This window comes from Chrysemys picta, chromosome 2 (assembly GCF_011386835.1).
Source record: "Chrysemys picta bellii isolate R12L10 chromosome 2, ASM1138683v2, whole genome shotgun sequence".
NCBI classification, from domain to species: Eukaryota; Metazoa; Chordata; order Testudines; family Emydidae; genus Chrysemys; species Chrysemys picta.
The window spans coordinates 44150083-44168830 of NC_088792.1; the positions used below are offsets into that span (position 1 = coordinate 44150083).

Here is an 18748-nt window from a genome sequence, read left to right on the forward strand (position 1 = left end):
CTGCCAGGTCGTAGCAAGTCCGGATGCAAGACGTAATCCAGGAGGATAGGCGTTGTGATGAGACCGGTGAGCCTTTCATTCGGTCGGCCACTGCAACAAAGAGTTGCATCGTCTTTCTAAAGTGCCTTGTGCGGTCAATATAGAAGGCCAGGGCCCTGCGTACGTCCAGAGAATGCAAACGTTGATCCTGGCGAGTAGCATGTGGTTTAGGGTGAAAGACCGGGAGAAATATATCCTGGTTGATATGAAATGGAGAAACCACCTTAGGGAGAAAGGCAGGATGTGGGCGGAGCTGCACTTTATCCTTATGGAAAACTGTGTAAGGGGGCTCGGATGTAAGCGCCCTGAGTTCAGAAACGCGCCTTGCTGAGGTGATGGCTACGAGGAAGGCTGTCTTCCAGGATAGGTACAAAAGTGAACAGGTGGCCAGTGGCTCGAATGGATGACCTGTGAGCTTGGAAAGAACCAGGTTGAGGTCCCACGTCGGAACGGGCTGACGTTGTTGTGGGTACATCCGGTCTAAGCCCTTGAGGAATCTAACGACCATCGGGTTAGAGAATACCGAGGACGCGAGTTCCCCTGGATGAAAGGCCGATATAGCGGCCAGGTGAACTCTAATTGAAGATATCGCCAACCCTTGCTGTTTTAGGGAGAGGAGATATTCCAAAATGAGAGGAATAGGTGCGTGCAACGGGGACGTGGCTCGCTGTTCGCACCAACAGGAGAATCGCTTCCACTTGGCCAAGTAAGTGGTCCGTGTTGAGGGCTTCCTACTGCTCAGCAGAATCTGTTGGACAGAGTGTGAACACTGTTGCTCTGCCTGGGTGAACCATGGAGCAGCCACGCCGTGAGGTGGAGTGATTGCAGGTCGGGGTGACGCAGCCGGCCGTGGTTCTGAGTGATGAGATCCGGATACAACGGAAGCGGGATCGGTGTCTGAACCGAGAGTTCCAACAGCGTGGTGTACCAATGTTGTCTCGGCCACGCTGGAGCGACCAGAATTACCTGTGCCTGGTCTCTGCGCAATTTGAGCAGTACCTTGTGGACCAGAGGAAACGGAGGGAAGGCGTAAAACAGGTGGTCTTTCCAGGGAAGGAGAAACGCATCCGAGAGGGAGCCCGGAGCTCGACCTTGCAGGGAGCAGAACAGGTGGCACTTCCTGTTGTCTCGGGATGCAAACAGGTCTATCTGGGGAAACCCCCACCTCTGGAAGATGGAATGTATGATGTCCGGACGGATAGACCACTCGTGCGTCTGGAAGGACCTGCTGAGTCGATCCGCTAGAGTGTTCTGGACTCCAGGGAGGAACGATGCCGTGAGATGGATTGAGTGGGCGATGCAGAAGTCCCACAGGCGAATGGCCTCTTGGCATAGAATTGACGAGCGTGCCCCTCCTTGCTTGTTGATGTAGAACATGGCCGTGGTGTTGTCGATGAGAACTAACACACAGCGACCACGTAGGAGGTTGAGAAATGCCTGACACGCCAGGCGCACCGCCATCAGTTCCCGAACATTGATGTGTAGGGCTAGCTGGGGTGCAGTCCACAGGCCCTGGGTATGGTGTTCGTTGAGATGGGCGCCCCAACCCAGGGATGAAGCGTCTGTGACCAGGTGCAGAGAGGGTTGCGGGGCGTGAAACGGCATCCCTTCGCAAACCACATTGTGATCTAGCCACCATGTGAGGGAGGTCAGGACCGAATTCGGGATTGTGACCACCATATTCAGGCTGTCCCGATGTGGGCGGTATATTGTTGACACCCAGGTCTGTAGTGGGCGAAGCCGAAGTCTGGCATGCCTGGTTACGTACGTGCAGGAAGCCATGTGACCCAGCAGGGTAAGGCACGACCTCACCGTGGTAGTTGGGAAGGCCTTGAGTCCTTGAATGAGGCTCGTGATGGTGCCAAAGCGGTTGTCTGGCAGGATGGCTTGTGCACGTCTGGAGTCTAGAACCGCACCGATGAATTCTATTCTCTGGGTAGGTTCTAGAGTGGATTTGTCCTTGTTGAGTAGGATACCCAACCTGTTGAATGTGTGCACTATTATGTGGACGTGATCGCGAACTTGTTCTTTGGTGCGACCGCGTACCAGCCAGTCGTCTAGGTACGGGAACACCTGTATCCCTTGCCGACGAAGGTACGCTGCCACGACAGCCATACATTTCGTGAACACCCGTGGGGCCGAGGATAGGCCGAAGGGAAGGACTGCAAATTGGTAGTGCACCCTGTTTACCACGAATCGCAGGAAGCGTCTGTGAGGCGTGTAAATAGCAATGTGAAAGTATGCGTCTTTCATGTCGAGGGCGGCGAACCAGTCTCCAGGATCGAGGGAAGGGATAATGGCCCCCAGAGAGACCATGCGGAACTTCAACTTTACTATGAATTTGTTGAGTCCGCGCAAGTCCAAGATGGGTCGCAGACCTCCTTTGGACTTGGGAATGAGGAAGTAACGGGAATAGAATCCCCTGCCCCTTAATTCCACTGGAACCTCCTCTATGGCCCCCATAGCGAGGAGCGTAGAAACTTCCTGTATAAGAAGTTGCTCGTGAGAAGGGTCCCTGAAGAGGGACGGGGAAGGGGGGGAGGAGGGGGGAAATGAAGAAAACTGGATAGCGTATCCCCTCTCCACCGTGCGGAGGACCCAACGGTCCGAAGTTATAAGGGACCAAGCACGGTGGAAGTGGGAGAGGCGATCCCGAAAGGAGGGGGCTGGATCCTGGGGGATGACTGGGGCGCCGTCCTCGACCGCACCTTCAAAAGTTCTGCCTGGGGCCTGAAGGTGGTCTAGGTGGCCCCTGGTTCTGGCCGGGTTGAGGGCCGGTCCACCTTCTTCTACCACCTCGCCCTCGCCTCCGGGCCGAGTCCTGTCTCTGACGAGGCGGGGGGGGGGTAGAAGCGCTGAGGCTGCGGCCTAAATGGCCTGCGCTGGGGGCCCACAACATGCATCCCCAGGGAGCGCATGATTGTTCTCGAGTCCTTGAGGCTCTGCAGGCGAGAGTCCGTCTTATCTGAGAACAATCCATGACCCTCAAAAGGCAGATCTTGTAGGGTTTGCTGCAGCTCCGGAGGCAAACCCGAAACCTGAAGCCAGGAGATCCTGCGCATAGCGATACCCGAAGCCAGGGTCCTCGCCGCTGAGTCTGCAATGTCCAAGGAGGCCTGCAAGGAGGTCCGAGCCACCTTCTTGCCCTCCTCTACCATGGCTCCAAACTCTTCCCTGGACTCTTGGGGAATCAACTCCTTAAACTTCCCCATAGAGTTCCAGGAGTTGAAATTGTAGCGGCTCAGTAGCGCCTGTTGGTTCGCCGCTCTAAGTTGTAGCCCTCCGGCTGAGTAAACCTTACGGCCAAACAGATCGAGCCGCTTAGCCTCTTTTGATTTAGGCGCTGCAGCCTGCTGGCCGTGGCGCTCTCGTGCATTCACTGATTCCACCACCAGTGAACACGGTTGGGGGTGGGTATACAAGTACCCATAGTCCTTAGACGGGACAAAGTATTTTCTTTCCACCCCTCTCGCTGTGGGTGGAATGGAGGCAGGAGTTTGCCATATCGTATCCGCATTCGTTTGGATCGTGCGGATCAGAGGTAACGCCACCCTCGATGGGGCATCTGCTCCAAGGATATTCACGATCGGGTCGTGCACCTCCACTATCTCCTCCGCCTGCAGGTCCATATTACGGGCCATCCTACGCAGGAGATCCTGGTGAGCCCGAAGATCTATCGGAGGGGGACCCGTACATGAAGTGCCCGCCACTGCCTCATCCGGAGAGGAGGAAGAGGATGCCTCCGGTGGCACTGGATCCAAGGGGGGGGTCCTGATCCCCCTGCTCTTGGGCCGGGGCATCACCTGCACTTGGGTCCATGGTGTCAGGTGGCGTGGACACGGAAGCCTCCATGCCTCCTGGCGGGGGCCGAGAGATGGTGGATTCTGGGGCCCTTCTGACCGAGTGACCCGAGCGAGAGGTCGATGGTATTGGAGCCCCTTGCTCCTGGTGGTACGCCCACGGGGTCCAAAACGACCAGTGAGATGGTCCATGAGAGTGGTCCTCTGCCATCTCCTGCCAATGGCCCAAGTTTCGTTCCTCGGCTTGCCCTTGAGGGGGGTATGCCGATCTCGACAGGTCCTCCGAGGAGCGAGACACCGATCTTGACGGCCATGGCGGTGCCGAGAGCGTCGAGACGATCCCCGTGGGCTGCGGTGCCGCACGGTGCCGGTCCGGAGATGATCTATCTCTGTGCGGTGCCGGCGATCGGTGCCGGGACCGCGACCGGTGCCGATGACCTCGTCGGTGCCGGGAGTCGGATCTGGACCTCGACGAGGACCTGGAGTATGCCCGGTGCCGGGAGCGGCCCCTCGACGTCGAGCGTCGACCGTAGCGGTGCCGAGAACTACGTCTGGATGTCGAACGGTGCCGACGATCATATCGGTGCCGAGACGTAGAGCGGCGCCGCGAAGAAGATCTTGGCCGCGAGTACGACCGGTGCCGAGACGATATTCGGTGCCGGGACTGCGAGCGGCGTGGGGACCTGCTTCGGGACCTGGATCGGTGCCGAGGTTCCAGCCCTTGTGATGGAGGGCGCATCAAGGCAGGTTTCCCTCTCGACTGGACCGGGCGAGTCAACGGTGCAGTCGGTGCCGGTTGTTGAGGCGGTGCCGGCTCCGTGAGAGCTATTAAGTCTCTCGCCGCCGCGAAGGTCTCTGGCGTCGACGGGAGACACTGTATCACCGCCGGCCTCGGTGGAGACGCTATTTGCACCAGACTCAACGGCCTCGGCGCCGGAGTCGACGGTGCTGGAGGCACCTGTTTTCGTTGCTCCACCGGCGGACGCGGCTCTACCCCCGGCACTGGGGGAGCCGGCGTCTTCGGCACGGACGTCCCCGTCTTATGGGCTTTTTTATGCCCTGGGGATAATGACCGGCGCCGAGGCACTTGCTGTGCTTGCGGTGCCGACGAGGTCCGGTGCCGGGGAGGCTTGTCTGACGCCACTCGCGTGGTCGTCATAGCCGGTGCCGCCGGGGCACTGCGCACCGAGGTGCTAGGCGCCGGAGCCTGGCCCGTAGAAGGAGTGTCCGGGCTAAGTGCCGCCTCCATCAGGAGTTGCCTGAGCCGAAAGTCCCGCTCCTTCTTGGTCCTTGGTTTGAAGGCCTTACAGATCTTGCATTTATCTGTTTGGTGGGACTCTCCCAGGCACTTCAAACAGGAGTCGTGCGGGTCGCTCGTGGGCATAGGCTTAGCGCAGGAGGCGCACTGCTTGAAGCCGGGAGCGTTGGGCATGAGCCCGGCCCCGCGGCCGGGGGAGAAAGGGGGAGACGACCCCCTTAATCCCCTGAACTACAATAACAACTAGAACAACTTTAAAACTATTTAACTATAAACACTAGAACTACAACTATAACTATAACTGCGAATGACTAACGAAGCTAGGGAGAGTGGAGAACAGCTAAGCAGCGCTCCACAGTTCCAACGACCGTCAGGGGCGGTAAGAAGGAACTGAGGGGGCGCCGGGTCGGCTGGGGTATATATTCAGCGCCATGAAGGCGCCACTCTAGGGGGCTCCACAGCCGACCCGCCGGTGTTGCTAGGGTAAAAATCTTCCGACGATCGTGCACGCGGCGCGCACACACCTAATGGAATGGATATGAGCAAGCACTCGAAGAAGAACTTACATTTTCACAAAAAAAAATTTGGTTAAAAGTTAAGGTTGTTTGCATACAAAACCAACCAGACATTCTTAAAAGCAAAGAAATGCCTTCACACCCAAACATCACATTAACTATTCACAATCACTGCACCTCCATAAGGAAATCACTTGCAACTCCAGTATATTAAGAAACACATTGTGCTAGCATGTTAAGCTGGAGAAGTGTTGGAGAGCCTCATCAGCAGATTGTGTACTACAACTGGGGAGGGAACATAGGATGGATCCTGGGCAGTGGGCGGAAACTGCAGATAAGACGTCAGCCCATCAAAGTTGGCGTCAACCATGACACAGTGACTATTTTTAATATTGAATTTGTATTGTTTTCTCTTGCATTCATATTGTAAGTCCCAGGGCCAGAAGACAGAGGGCTTGAACTCTCTTCTCCCTCTATAGCAGGGGTTGGCAACCTTTCAGAAGTGGTGTGCTGAGTCTTCATTTATTCACTCTGATTTAAGGTTTTGCATGCCAGTAATACATTTTAACGTTTTTAAAAGGTCTCTTTCTATAAGTCTATAATATATAACTAAACTATTGTTGTATGTAAAGTAAATAAGGTTTTTAAAATGTTTAAAAAGCTTCATTTAAAATTAAATTAAAATGCAGAGCCCCCCGGACTGGTGGCCAGGACCCGGGCAGTGTGAGTGCCACTGAAAATCAGCTCGCGTGCTGCCTTTGGCATGCATGCCATAGGTTGCCTACCCCTGCTCTATAGGGAAGAAAGGGAAAAGCCACCTATGACTAGCTTCATTTACAAAAACAGTATTGATTATCTATAATTCCATCTTCTGAGTTTTGCTGCTTTAGTTGGAATTTGTTTTCAAAGTATAAATAATAATAGATTATTACTACTGTACTCATGAAAGGACATAGGAATTGTGCAGGGTATACCCTGGAGTGAATAGATCACCCTGAGCAGTGGTTCTCAACCAGGGGTACACAAGTCTTTCCAGTGAGTTCGTTAACTCATCTAGACATTTGCCTAGTTTTACAACAGGCTACATGAAAAGCACTAGCGAAGTCAGTACAAACTAAAATTTCATACAATGGCTTATTTATACTGTTCTATATACTATCAGTGTTTCTCAATCTGGGGGGGGGGGGTCGCAATTTATTATATAATTAGACGTAAAAATGAGAAAGTAAGCAATTTTTCAGTAACAGTGTGCAGTGACACTTTTGTATTTTTAGATCTGAATTTGTAAGCAAGTAGCTTTTAAGTGAGGTGAAACTTGAGATACGCAAGACGAATCAGCCTCCTGCAAGGGGTACAGTAGTCTGGAAAGGTTGAGAACCACTGACCCTGATTACATAGGGACTTTAGTTTGGTAACAAAACTCAAGTCCAACACAAAGCAAGGGGGAAAGGGCTTTATCCTAAAGACTAAGAGCTCAGTTGCAAGGGTCTTGTCTTGGTTTTCCATCTGAAGATTCTTTGCCCTGTGTGGAGTAAAATTGCAGGACTGGACCAATGGCTGTAGTCATGCAGAGCTGACTGTACAGATGGCAACGGCTCTCAACACCAACAGAAACAAAGGTAATATCACAGAATTGGATCAGGTAGCTACGCCTCAGAGTGGGATGTGGAGAAGTAGTTCTCTCTGGACCGGTGCAATCAGGCAGAGCCGAGCAACTTCTCAGCTTCCACTGAGTCTAATTGGACCTGTAAGTGGGGTTTGGGGTGAGTGTGATTTGTATTGACACTAAGAGTTCTGGGTCAAGGAGCCAGACAGTTACAATTTGGAACTGTATGGTTGATCAGACTCCTGGTGCACTGATTTTGGGCTGTTCATTTTCTAGTATGTTAATATGAATATGGTTTTCATGTTTGTTTTTATTGTTTTTCCCTAAATAAAAAGATACTTGTGGCTCCATGTTTCTCCAGGGTTCTGAGTGGGGAAATCCCACCTGCAAAAGTGACCAGGGAGGTTTTATTTTTCTTTCCCAGAGCCAGAGGTAGGAGTACAGATGTGGGTGGTGGCTCAAACCATAGTTTTATTGAACGTTGTCCTTGTTGCTGCCATTGGTACCTGGCAGAAGGGTTACTATAACAACATAAATATCAGTTAACTTTTTATTTTAAACTCTGACCAGTCTCACACACAAAGGAACAGTAAATGAAGATCAGTCTCGTAGCGGAAGTCCTGTGCATCACACCTATATTAAAGATAGGTTTCAGCTCCACATTCGTCCCTAATTTTAGTGCTTTTTTATTCAAGATGAACAGCAAAGAGGCTTTAAAAGGCATTTTAAATAAGTTACTACTTGAGAATAATAAATTTTAAATACTGAGAAGGGCCATGTAATGGAGAAGTGGATGTTATGATGTAATAACTACTTTAAATTGTTTTCTTTTAATAAGCCTGTAGTTCAGCTCCATTACAATCCTGTAAATATCACAAACACAGATTTGTTACCGTAACGCCAACCCACACATGGGCATTGGGGATCAAACCTGAGACCCTCTGGAACTAAACACATGAACTTCTACTGTATGAGCTAAAAGACATCTCTGTATACTCCTGGGGAAGTTCTGCGCCACTGCACACATGCAAAATTCATGTTCCCCACATATTTATTTGCTTCCCCGCAGAAAAATGACTTTCTAACAGGGAACTAAAGGGAAGATGCAAGAGCAGTCACACACCACTCCCTAGCTGCACAGGTAAATTGTTTCAGGCACCTGGAGCAGCCGGTGGAGAGGTAAATCACCACAGGGTTAGGCACACCCCAGCCAGTGGCTTCTACCCTGAGCTGAGATCAGATGCTAATCCTGGCTGGGCTGGAGGCAGGAGAGGACTGGACTTCCTCTTCCCCTTCAAGGAGTGGCTGGGGCTGTGTCAGACCCACCCCCAGAAAGCTCCCCTAGCTGCAGGAAGCTCAGCATCTTCCCCTGCTTCCTGCCCACATCGCTCCTCAGTTGCGGCGGGGGGGGGGGGCAAGAGAAGGGGTCACTGTTTGGGGAACTGCTCCCCCATCCACACAATCCCGTGCATCCGGACCTCCCATACCCAGACACCCCCGACAAGCCACACCCCGTACACCCAGAATCCCCCTAGCCCTTCATACCCAAACCCCACCCCATTGAACCTCAACCCCTGCATCTGGAGCCCTCTGCACTCCAACCCACTGACTGTGGACCCCCACCCCTGCACCCAGACCACCCCGCACTGAGCTCCCTGCACTCAAACCCCCACTCTGATGAGCACCACACCCCTGCACCACCCTGAGCCCTCACATCCAGACCCCCAATTAGCTGCACCCAGACCCCCACCCCACCAACCCCCACTCCCGCAGCACCCAGACCCCCCTGCTGAGACTCCACACCCAGACTCCTCCACTGAGCCCCAACCACTTTCACCTGGAAGCCCCTCCAGAATCCCATTGCCCCTGTACCTGGAACCCCGCCCCCCCCCCCCCAACGAGCCTCTCTGCATCCAGATCCCCCAACACCTACACAACCCACTGAGCTGCCTGCACCCAGATTGTCCCACACAGAATCCTCTGACCCCATACCTGGATCCCCCAACACTGAGCTCCTCCACACTTGGCTCCTGCCTGATTGAGCCAGCCTGCCTGCCCCACACCTGGTGCACCTGGCGCAGAGGGGCAGGGCCCCAGGGCATTTCTGGGGCAGGCCCAGGCCTTGTGCTGCATCAGGGTTGGGTGCAGCGTCATCACTGAGTTCGTGTCCCTGGGATGGGGAGGCTGCAGGGTGATCTCCCACTTTCATGCACTGCCATGCTGGAGCCTCTGCATTTATTTATTGACAAATAAAACTTGCAGAATTTTAAAATATTGTACTCAGAATTTTTAATTTTTTGGTGCAGAATGCCCTCAGGAGTATCTGTTAGCCAAGGCTATAGCAGACTCATCATTCTCTCGGGTGCCTAGCCACCAGTAGAGGGGGACATAGCGCCAGTTTGAGCAAGCAGGGGGTTACCTTATAGATACCCAGTTTCTGATTTTTTAAAAAAATTTTCAACTGTGTTGCAGTAAAGCAGGATTCGTTAGGAAAAAATACATCTGAACTGATGGAGCATTCTAACAAACCTCTGGTCCAATTCATTAATTACATGATATATTTCAAGTTTCAACAGAATTCTTATCACTTCATGAAATATAATTGCGTAGAAAGCTATAACTGAAAACTGCAAAACGGCAGTAGATTTACCATTGTTGGCAATTATTTTCTTGCATCTGCAAAGTTGATCCTCTTCTTTGTTTTCCTTATTCAAAAATAAATATTCTAATATTGTTTTCTTTGAAGGTTTTGTCAATGCAAGGAGTCTACTAATCAAAAGCAACTCTTAAAACAAAAAAAACCCACAACAAGCCAGCAGGCATGCACAATGGTGAAGGACAGGAAAAGGTTTGAGCATAATAAGATAATAAAAATGGGGCGTGGGATGCCATAAAATCATATACATCAGGACTAGATGGGAACGCTTAAGTAATCAAATTTTATATAACCTTTTTTATAGCATTTTCACTGATGGTGTCTCAGCAATCTTTCTGCTTAGGCCTCACCTAAACTAGAAAAGTTAAATCCCAAAAACTATGTTTGTGTCATGACTGGACAACGGTGGTCAGATGTAGTGGTCGGAGCAGGAGTCGGGCCAAGTCAAGTAGCAGGAGGTCAGAGTCCAAGACAGGCCAGAGGACAAACTAAGAGTCAGGATGTAGGCAGGGGAAGATTACCAGGAGATGAAGGTCAGACGCCAGGTTACAAACAGCAATCGAAGAGCAAAGACAAGGACAGACCAGGGTCAGAAGCTGGAGTCTAGGGTCTAGTGCAAGCAGAGTCTAAAGTGGATAGAGGGAGAGAGGCAGTCAGTCCGCATTGTTGCTCAGATGCCCTCCCCTCTTAGCTTCCTGGGTTAAGTACAAGTATCAGCCAATCAGTGGGCTCCGAAGGGCTACCACTCAAGTCCTACTGGGCAGTGCTTCCTGTCAAGCTCAGCCTCACAGAGTCCTCCTGTAGGAACCCAGCCTAAGCCTGGACTAGCCATACAGCAGCACAGAATCCCTATGGTCCCAGGTCCCAGCACTGTAGGCTCTTACAGTCTCATACAGGTTTTTTTTTTTTTTGCCTTGTCCGATGTAGTTACCAGTATAAGCCCTAGTCTGGGCACAATTATATCAATATTGCCTACCTTGCTTCCTGAAAAGTATATGCATTTTTATATCAATATAGTTAAAGCAGCAAAACTTTCTAGTATAAACAAACCCAACCTCTAATGGTTCAGAGTCTTTATGTCTAAACAGATCTTCTCACAAGCTCATATACCTCCAGAGAGTCCATGTACCACCCCCAAAAGACTGGTATCATTCATACCCCCATAGGCTTTCACCAGGAAAAAGGTGTGCTCTTAACTTGGGTGAGCTAACTCAAGTTCACTGGGATTTTCCCTTGAATTAGCTAACTCTAGTTAAGAACACACTCCCCTCACCCCCAGTAAAGATAAGGCCTCAGAAACTTCAGTCCTCGAAACTGAAGGATATAATCAGCCCCTCCTCAAGATCATGTCCTCCTACAGATTTCTGCCCACACCCCAGGCTGAAGAGAATTTGCTCTCTCCATAGAAAAGCTCCTTCACCCCACCCCACAAGACACAGTCCCCTTTAGGAACATCAGCCTCTACTACACACACACCCCTCCCCCTCTACCCACACAGACTCCATGTCCCCACACTAGTGACTGCAACCCACACTCCTTCCCCCAACAGTATTCCCCACTACTGACTATTGCCCCCCACTCCTTCCCCCACTAGTGACTACAGCCCCCATTCCTTCCCCCCCACCATCCTCCACTAGTGACGACAGCCCTAACTCCTTCTTCCCCCCCGCACCCTCCCCCACTAGTGACTCTACAGCCCCCCCACACACACACACACCCTCCCCGACTGCCCCCGCTCCTTCCCCATGCACCATCCCTTCAGGATTGCGGCCACTGACAGACAATGTCGCTTCCCCACTTAGGGACCTGTACCCCCTACAGCAGCGTTCCCACCCGGAGAGCTCGTCCACGGAGGCCATCAGCCGCCCGCGCGCTGCCCCGTACCGGGCTGTTGGGAGGCAGGAGCCCGCTCCGAGTGACTCTGCTCCCAGCGCTGGGGGGAAGGGCAGCTCCGGCACCGAAACTAGCCTTGCGCCGGCATCCCCCTCTGCCGGGCAGCGCCGGTCGTGCCGCCTCCTCAGGGGGCGGCGCTAGTCAGCCCCGCCCGCCGGCGGGCCGCGCAGGGAAGGAAGGAGGCCAGGCTAGTAGGCCCCTGTTGAGGTCGGACTCGTGAGGCGGGAAAGCACCGAGAGAGCCACCGGCGGGGTGAGAGCGCCCCGGTCACGGGGGCCGGGGCTCGGCCTTAGAGCCCGGGGTGAGCGACCAGGAGCAGCCGGGGGAGAGGGGCAGCGGGAGCGGTGGCTGAGGCGGGGGTTACCGTTGGGAGAGGGGCAGGGGAGCGGAGGGGGGTCACCGCTGGGAGAGGGGCAGGGGAGTGGTGGCTGAGGAGGGGTGACCGTTGGGAGAGGGCCTGGGGGAGCGATGACTGGGGCGGGGGTGACCGTTGGGAGAGGGCCTGGGGGAGCGATGGCTGAGGCGGGGGTGACCGTTGGGAGAGGGGCAGGGGAGCGATGACTAGGGCGGGGGTGACCGTTGGGAGAGGGCCAGGAGGAGCAGAGGCGCGGTGGCTGGGGTGGGGGTGACTGGGACCTGGAAGCAGCAGTGTGTTGGGGGTGGGAGCCAGAGAGCAGTAACTGGGGGTGGAGAGTGCATGGGCTGCCTCTGCCCTTCTCCTGTGCGTTTAATCTGTCTCTTGAACTATTTCTCCTGCAGGTAATAACCCTCGAAGGAAGGTGGACGGAAAAATGTGACTCACCAGGAAAATGAAACCAAGTGCTATGAAGATTAGCAACAAAGGACAAGTTACACGTAGGTGATGGTCTTTCCCCATGTGATCTTAAACTGTTATGGAAAGCAGTTCAAAGTGATGTAAATCTCATTCAGTTGCTGTAATGGATTTTTTTAACAAGTTAATTTAGGTAAATTGCTAACTGGGACCTGCTTTTCTTAAGTCCTTCAAATAACAAGGGGGCTACATTTAATTACTACCTATGATGGTGCCTCAATCCAGCATTTTGACTCCTGGTGGGCTCAAGGATGTAGGCCAGGGGTAGGCAACCTACGGCATGCGTGCTGATTTTCAGTGGCACTCACGCTGCCCGGGTCCTGGCCACTGGCCCAGAGGGCTCTGCATTTTAATTTAATTTTAAATGAAGCTTCTTAAACATTTTAAAAACCTTATTTACTTTACATACAACAATAGTTTAGTTATATATTATAGACTTATAGAAAGAGACCTTCTAAAAATGTTAAAATGTATTACTGGCACGCGAAACCTTAAATCAGAGTGAATAAATGAAGACTCGGCACACCACTTCTGAAAGGTTGCCGACCCCCGATCTAGGCGCATGGCACTAGTTCTAGGACTGAAGCCTGATGTACCATTTCCTATAAATGCATAAACATGTTTAATTTTATTTGTTAAGATAGTCCCATTGAAGCAGTGTTACTAACAAAAACTCAAACGCAAAATGGATAAAGGAATCTCTCTGCTGTATCTGTAAACACCACCATCTTCCAGTAATTGAAAATTCAAAAGAAAGCTGAAATGGTTAGGTTTTTAAAACCTTTCTCTGTAATGTTGAAAGCTCAATACTGCTTTATGCTGATACATGAGAACAAAAAGTGAAACTGACTAGAAATAAGTGAAACTGGTTAGCCTGTTGATTGTACAAGCAGTCTGAAGTGCTGAAAATAAGTAATTAGTAGATACATGGAAGAGTAAATTAGGCCTAGGCCCTATAAACTGCTCCACGCAGGCAGAGAGCCACTTCCCCCATTGACATCATTAGACCTGGCAGCAGGTCCATCCTCAGAGCAGCTTGCAGGAATGAGGCTTTTGGTATTTGTCTTGTTAATTTCTGGTATTAAAGTAACCTAGATAATATAATTGATATATAAATTATTGGAGTTACCTTTCATTTTCCCTTTAAGGTCCCAGTCTTGCAAGTTGATTCACCCAGGATGAGGTCTTTTGCAGTCAGTGGGGCTCATGGGTGCATAGGTCTGCCTTCGCTAATGGGAGACAACTTGTGTAGATCATTTTACAGGATCATGGCCTTTGTGTGGTTACAAGATAAAGCTAATCCCCCACTTTTTGAGAGACTCTGTTTTTTATTTTAAATTATATAATATGCTAGAAAGGTGAAGTTTTATGGATTGATCTTTTTTGCAATCCGTACTCATAACTCAAGTTAATCTAGTGACATCCATGACACTGTTCATATGAAGAAAATTCTAATCACAGGATTGGATTCAGTGTCTCTAATCTCTTGAGTAAAGCTATTAATTTACATGTTTAAGGGCTTAATCTTGCAATTATGTTTGTCTGGGTGGATCTACTGGGCTCCAGAGAGGTCCACGCGCACATATCCAGTTGAAAGGCTGGAACCGTATTGTGGTTTGTTTAGGCATATGTTAAATTGCATGCTCTTCAAGGGGAAGAGCTATTTTTGTTGCCTAAAATATTTACTGTTAAGGTTCTATCACAGTATTAGTTTTATGTGACTAATCATGTGCATAAAGTTAAACTTATGTAAATATTTGCGCCCACCATTGTTTGGGATACCGCACATGAGTGTTTCCTGTAGGTGCTACCATAATACTATTGTAACTTTATTTAATCATATTATGGCAGCATCAAGAGGCCTCCACCCAGTATGGAATCCCATTGTGTTAGGCAGTGTACGTACATATGACAAGGGAAAATCCATTTCACAAAGGTTTTACAATCTAAATACAAATGACTGACAGAGCAGAAGAAAAGACATTATTAATTTAAAAAAAGTACTTAGCTTTTTTAATATAGTATGTTTGCAAAATTTTAATCTGAAGTTTCATGGAAATAGTTCTTCCATGAATGATTGCAATATGACTTCTCTAAATTTTTTCTTCAGTGAGATATTACCTTAAAGTTCTTTTGCTGTTTAGAAAAGTGGAATTATTGAATGGTTATTAGTTGTTTAGATCCAAATTCTGCCCTCATTTAGGACCCATCCAGTTCTCAATGATTTAAATGGGAGTAGGATTGAGTTCTTCTACCTGTTTAACAAATCTGAAGTCAAGTGACAGAGCAGAAACTAATCTTTTTTTTTTTTTTGATATTTTGTTTGCCTTTAAATATATGTTTTGCAGATAGTATTGCTACTTTAAGGGAATAGTAAAGAGAGGTACTTTCAGTTCCCAGAACATTGTCCGTCCTTGATGATACCAGTAAATTTTCTAGTGATGTATCATTACAAACACAATGTAATATTTGGCAAATTGGGTGGAGAGAAAAGAGGACATTCTACTGCTAATGGTAAAAAAGGAAAATCAACTGTAAAAGAGGATTTTAACAGAACTGTAAGGACTTGGTGTAACAATATCCACTGAATTCACTGGAAATCTTTCTACTGCCTTTAGTGGGTTTTGGACAATGCCCTAAGAGAACAATTTGAATGAATTAGGACCCACACTTGCAAATACTTATGCACATGCTTAACTTTAAGATGTGAGTAATCCAGCTGCATGCTTAAAGTTAAGGATATGCATAAGTGTTTGCAGGATTGGGGCCTTTGGTGATTGCTCCCCTTTAATATTAGTGTCATTGTTTTTAAATTATTTTGGATAAGCATCAAAATGTCTTCTGAATAATGAACAAAACTTTAATATTGTATTACGTTAAAGCTCGGTGCTCTATTATTTTTAAGATACTTTTCTTGTATGCTTTAGGGTCACAGTTCATCAAAAATATATCCTGCTCATGCGGAATCTTGGCTTATCCTTCCCCTACTCTCCCTACTTGAATTTAGCCTTAAAGAGGGAAATGTATTTTTGTAAACGCACAAGTACATACAATATAATCCTATTCAAATGATCTACTCTTTTGACAGCAGGTGGAACGCAAGGAAAAACAGAAAAAAATAAACCTTCTCTGAAAACTTTGAAAAAAGATACCACAAAGACAGAGAAATCTAAATATAAGCCACTTACTGGGAAGGTGTTTTATCTTGATATTCCGTCTAATGTGATCTCTGAAAAATTAGAGAAGGATCTTAAGGAACTAGGAGGGGTAAGTTAAAAATCATATGTGTTTACAAAGTAGGAAAAATAATAGCAAGTCCTGAATATTTTTCCAATACATTGTGTTATGTATATACGTGGCTAAAAATGAATAATTTAAAAAATGTTGTCAAGTAATTTCATTTTCTATATGTTTTTCTCATTATTTATAATGAACCCTTAGCTTAACACTAGAAAAATAATTTTCTTAGTGAATGTTTGTTTTTTTCTATTTTAAATGGAGCTGGTAGCATCGTCTATAAGATTAAGGTCATCCAATATTTCCATTTAAGACCTTGTTTTCAGTTACTTATAACTTTGCCTAACTCTAACCGTTTTGTCTGAAATTTTCTGTGCTGAGTGTCTGTCTCAGGCTGAATTTTTATTTGAAAGTTTGTCTAATTGGGTTAGTTGTTTCCAAAAATGAGATTAGGGGAAAATATGTTGTTTTGCCCATGTTTAAAGCTTTTTTACAACAGTATCATTGGACGCTCCAGTGTCTCCATGCTTCAGAGCAGACTTTGGCAAGGAGGTCACATTGGTGCCAGGCACGTGCCTTTTGCTGTCCACATGAAATTTTGCATAAATTTGGCCAAGTAATGAGCCTCACCAAAAAATCTCATTTTAAAAATGCTCAGAAGAGACTTATTGGAGTTTGGTAGCTAAATTCTCCAAATATTTCATCTGAGCATGCTTCAGCCCAGAGCTGCAAGGACTGGATAGTTCTTTCCCTGCAATTGCTTCTCCATGCTGTCAGGGGCAGTATCTCTTGTGCGGCCAGCACTCCTGGCTCCCCAGGCAGCGAGGAGGGGGAGGTGACCTGATTTGGATTCAGAGGGATGGGGGTGTAGTGATAAAAGTGTGGGGTGTTGCAGGAGCCAGAAGGTGGCTGGGGAGGTAGGTGCTGCAGGGTGGAGTGTTTGGATATGAGCAAACGGGATGGGGGGGCATGAGGAGGTTGTGGGGTTGGATAGGATCAAGGATGGAAGTGGACTGGGGCTGGGAAGTGAGGGGTTGGCTAGGACCAGAGAGGGTGGGAGGCAAAAACAGTGCCATTGGGGTGGGGGGTTGGATAGGAACAGAGGAGGAGGGGGCAGGAGGCCAGGGCTGGATGGGAAACGGGGGGGGGGGGGGGGGGGAGGACAGGTTGGGGGCAGAGGGACAGAATGACTAATAGCCACCACACCATGCTCCCCTACAGAATCAAGGAGTTCTGTGTCTCTGTATTCCTCTGCTGTGAAAGAGCTGTGAAACCCACTGGCAAAGTGTATGTCTCAGCCCATTGTAGTGGTTGGTTTACATAGAGAATAACAGCCTTCTACTGCTACCAGTTATTCTGCTATCTTAAGATGTGGTCATTGCTATGAATCTATAGGTCCAGATTCTGCTGATGACCCAAGGTGGGGGTCATTATGCTTCCACTGCACAGAATTTCTTTTTAGTTTTCCCCCCGAAAAAACTACATTAAAAGAACATTAAGATTGCAAAGTCAAGCATTCAGAAGTTAGGAAATGCCAAAATAAACATTACTCATGCAACCTTAAATACAGACCCTTTGTACATATGCATTATTAGATAGTCTTTAATTACTCAATCATGCAGAACCAGATTAATGCATAGGCAAAGTAGGTACGTGCCTAGGACCCAAATTTGTGGGGTATGGGCCAAAGTGGGTTGTGATTGGTTTTTTGTTTTTTTAAACAGTGATGCTGATTTGCATGCACACTGAAAAAACTTCACTCGAGTGAATGGCATTGCAACGTGGTGCATGGGATTACAGCACCACTCGAGTTTGTCCCAGCTGCTTCTTTGTTATGGTGAGCAGCACCCCGAGCGGCTGTTCCTGGCAGATCCACAACATGGCCAGCCCAGTCGCAATGAGTGTACTGTATGGCCATGTGTTGTTTATATTAGAAGGTAGGGACCCGGAAGTGTGTTTGCCTAGGTCCCAGTGATGGGTTAATCCATCCCTGCAACCATGCACTTTTTTTTTTTTTTTTTTTTTTTTAATCACAGGATCCCATTTCATACAGTGCTCAGGTTGGACAGTGATCTGGGAAGGAATCAAGGTTGTATAATAAATGATATTTTCTGTAGGATGCCAGCCTCATTTGTAAGAGAGTTGAAATGCGCATAGAAGGAGACAGGGATTGCGAAAAGTAACAGAATGGTTTTATGCTGAAACTGAATTCTGGAGACCTGGATTCTATCCCTGCCTCTGTCAGAGAGTTCCTTTGTGATTTGAGGCAAGTCATTTTCACCAGAATTTTCACAATTGGCTGCTAATTTTCTGAGTTCACACAGTGAAATACCTGGGGCCAGATTTGCAGAAATGCTGAATGCTCACAACTGAAGTCAATTGGAACTATCTTTTCAACATAGTGTTATAAAAATGTTAAGTACTCTGAAAAATCAGGCCCGAGGTGTCTCAAATTGGCAGTTAAAGTTAATGCACAATTCTGATATTTTGGATCTTAATCTGTCTGTACCTTAGTTCCCCATCTGTAAAGGGGGGTAGTAATAGCACCTAATCACACAAGCATGTTGTGAAGATAAATTTATTAATATCCGTGAAATACTGCAATCCTATGGTGAGAGCACCACAGAAAGTTGAAGAGGAAATGAATAATTTTGTATTTGGTGCAAGTTTTGGATGATGTACGTTAAATATTTAATGTGGCAACACATTTAATTAAAAGGATAAAATAGAAATATTGAATAACTACTCATTCAGTATTAAGGCGGGTTCCCCTGGAAAAGTGGTATGTGATAATGTAATTAGACAATACTGGGAATGAATTAAATGATCATTGAATCTCATGAATAATTTCATGTACTTTCCAAAAATAAAAAAACCAACCTCACCAACCGCCAACTAGAGGAGTTGGGGAA

At 48.3% G+C, this 18748-nt stretch overlaps 2 protein-coding genes across 36 annotated transcripts in view; one reads left to right on the top strand and one right to left on the bottom strand.

Annotated features, from left to right (window-relative positions):
• The window catches only part of SLC25A40 (solute carrier family 25 member 40), a 68745-nt gene extending 56846 nt beyond the window's left edge, over positions 1 to 11899 (bottom strand). Inside the window, exons 1-2 of one of the 8 annotated variants that reach the window (XM_065586974.1) lie at positions 11759 to 11899; positions 10396 to 10500 (exon numbers count right to left, since the gene is read on the bottom strand). Coding sequence is in view for 4 of the 8 variants with exons in the window: in XM_065586969.1 (XP_065443041.1) it covers positions 9869 to 9894 (26 nt within the window). In the remaining 4 variants the exon portion in view is untranslated. Of the gene's footprint in view, positions 1 to 9868; positions 10501 to 11686 lie in introns of all 8 variants that reach the window. The other 7 variants (XM_065586969.1, XM_065586970.1, XM_065586973.1 and 4 more) reach the window with 7 other exon arrangements.
• The window catches only part of DBF4 (DBF4-CDC7 kinase regulatory subunit), a 40815-nt gene continuing 33948 nt past the window's right edge, over positions 11882 to 18748 (top strand). For 8 of the 28 annotated variants that reach the window (XR_010599135.1, XM_065586955.1, XM_065586948.1 and 5 more), the window contains exons 1-3: positions 11928 to 12068; positions 12527 to 12622; positions 15688 to 15866. Coding sequence is in view for 10 of the 28 variants with exons in the window: in XM_005282417.5 (XP_005282474.2) it covers positions 12577 to 12622; positions 15688 to 15866 (225 nt within the window). In the remaining 18 variants the exon portion in view is untranslated. Of the gene's footprint in view, positions 12069 to 12526; positions 12627 to 15687; positions 15867 to 18748 lie in introns of all 28 variants that reach the window. The other 20 variants (XM_065586950.1, XM_065586956.1, XM_024106372.3 and 17 more) reach the window with 15 other exon arrangements.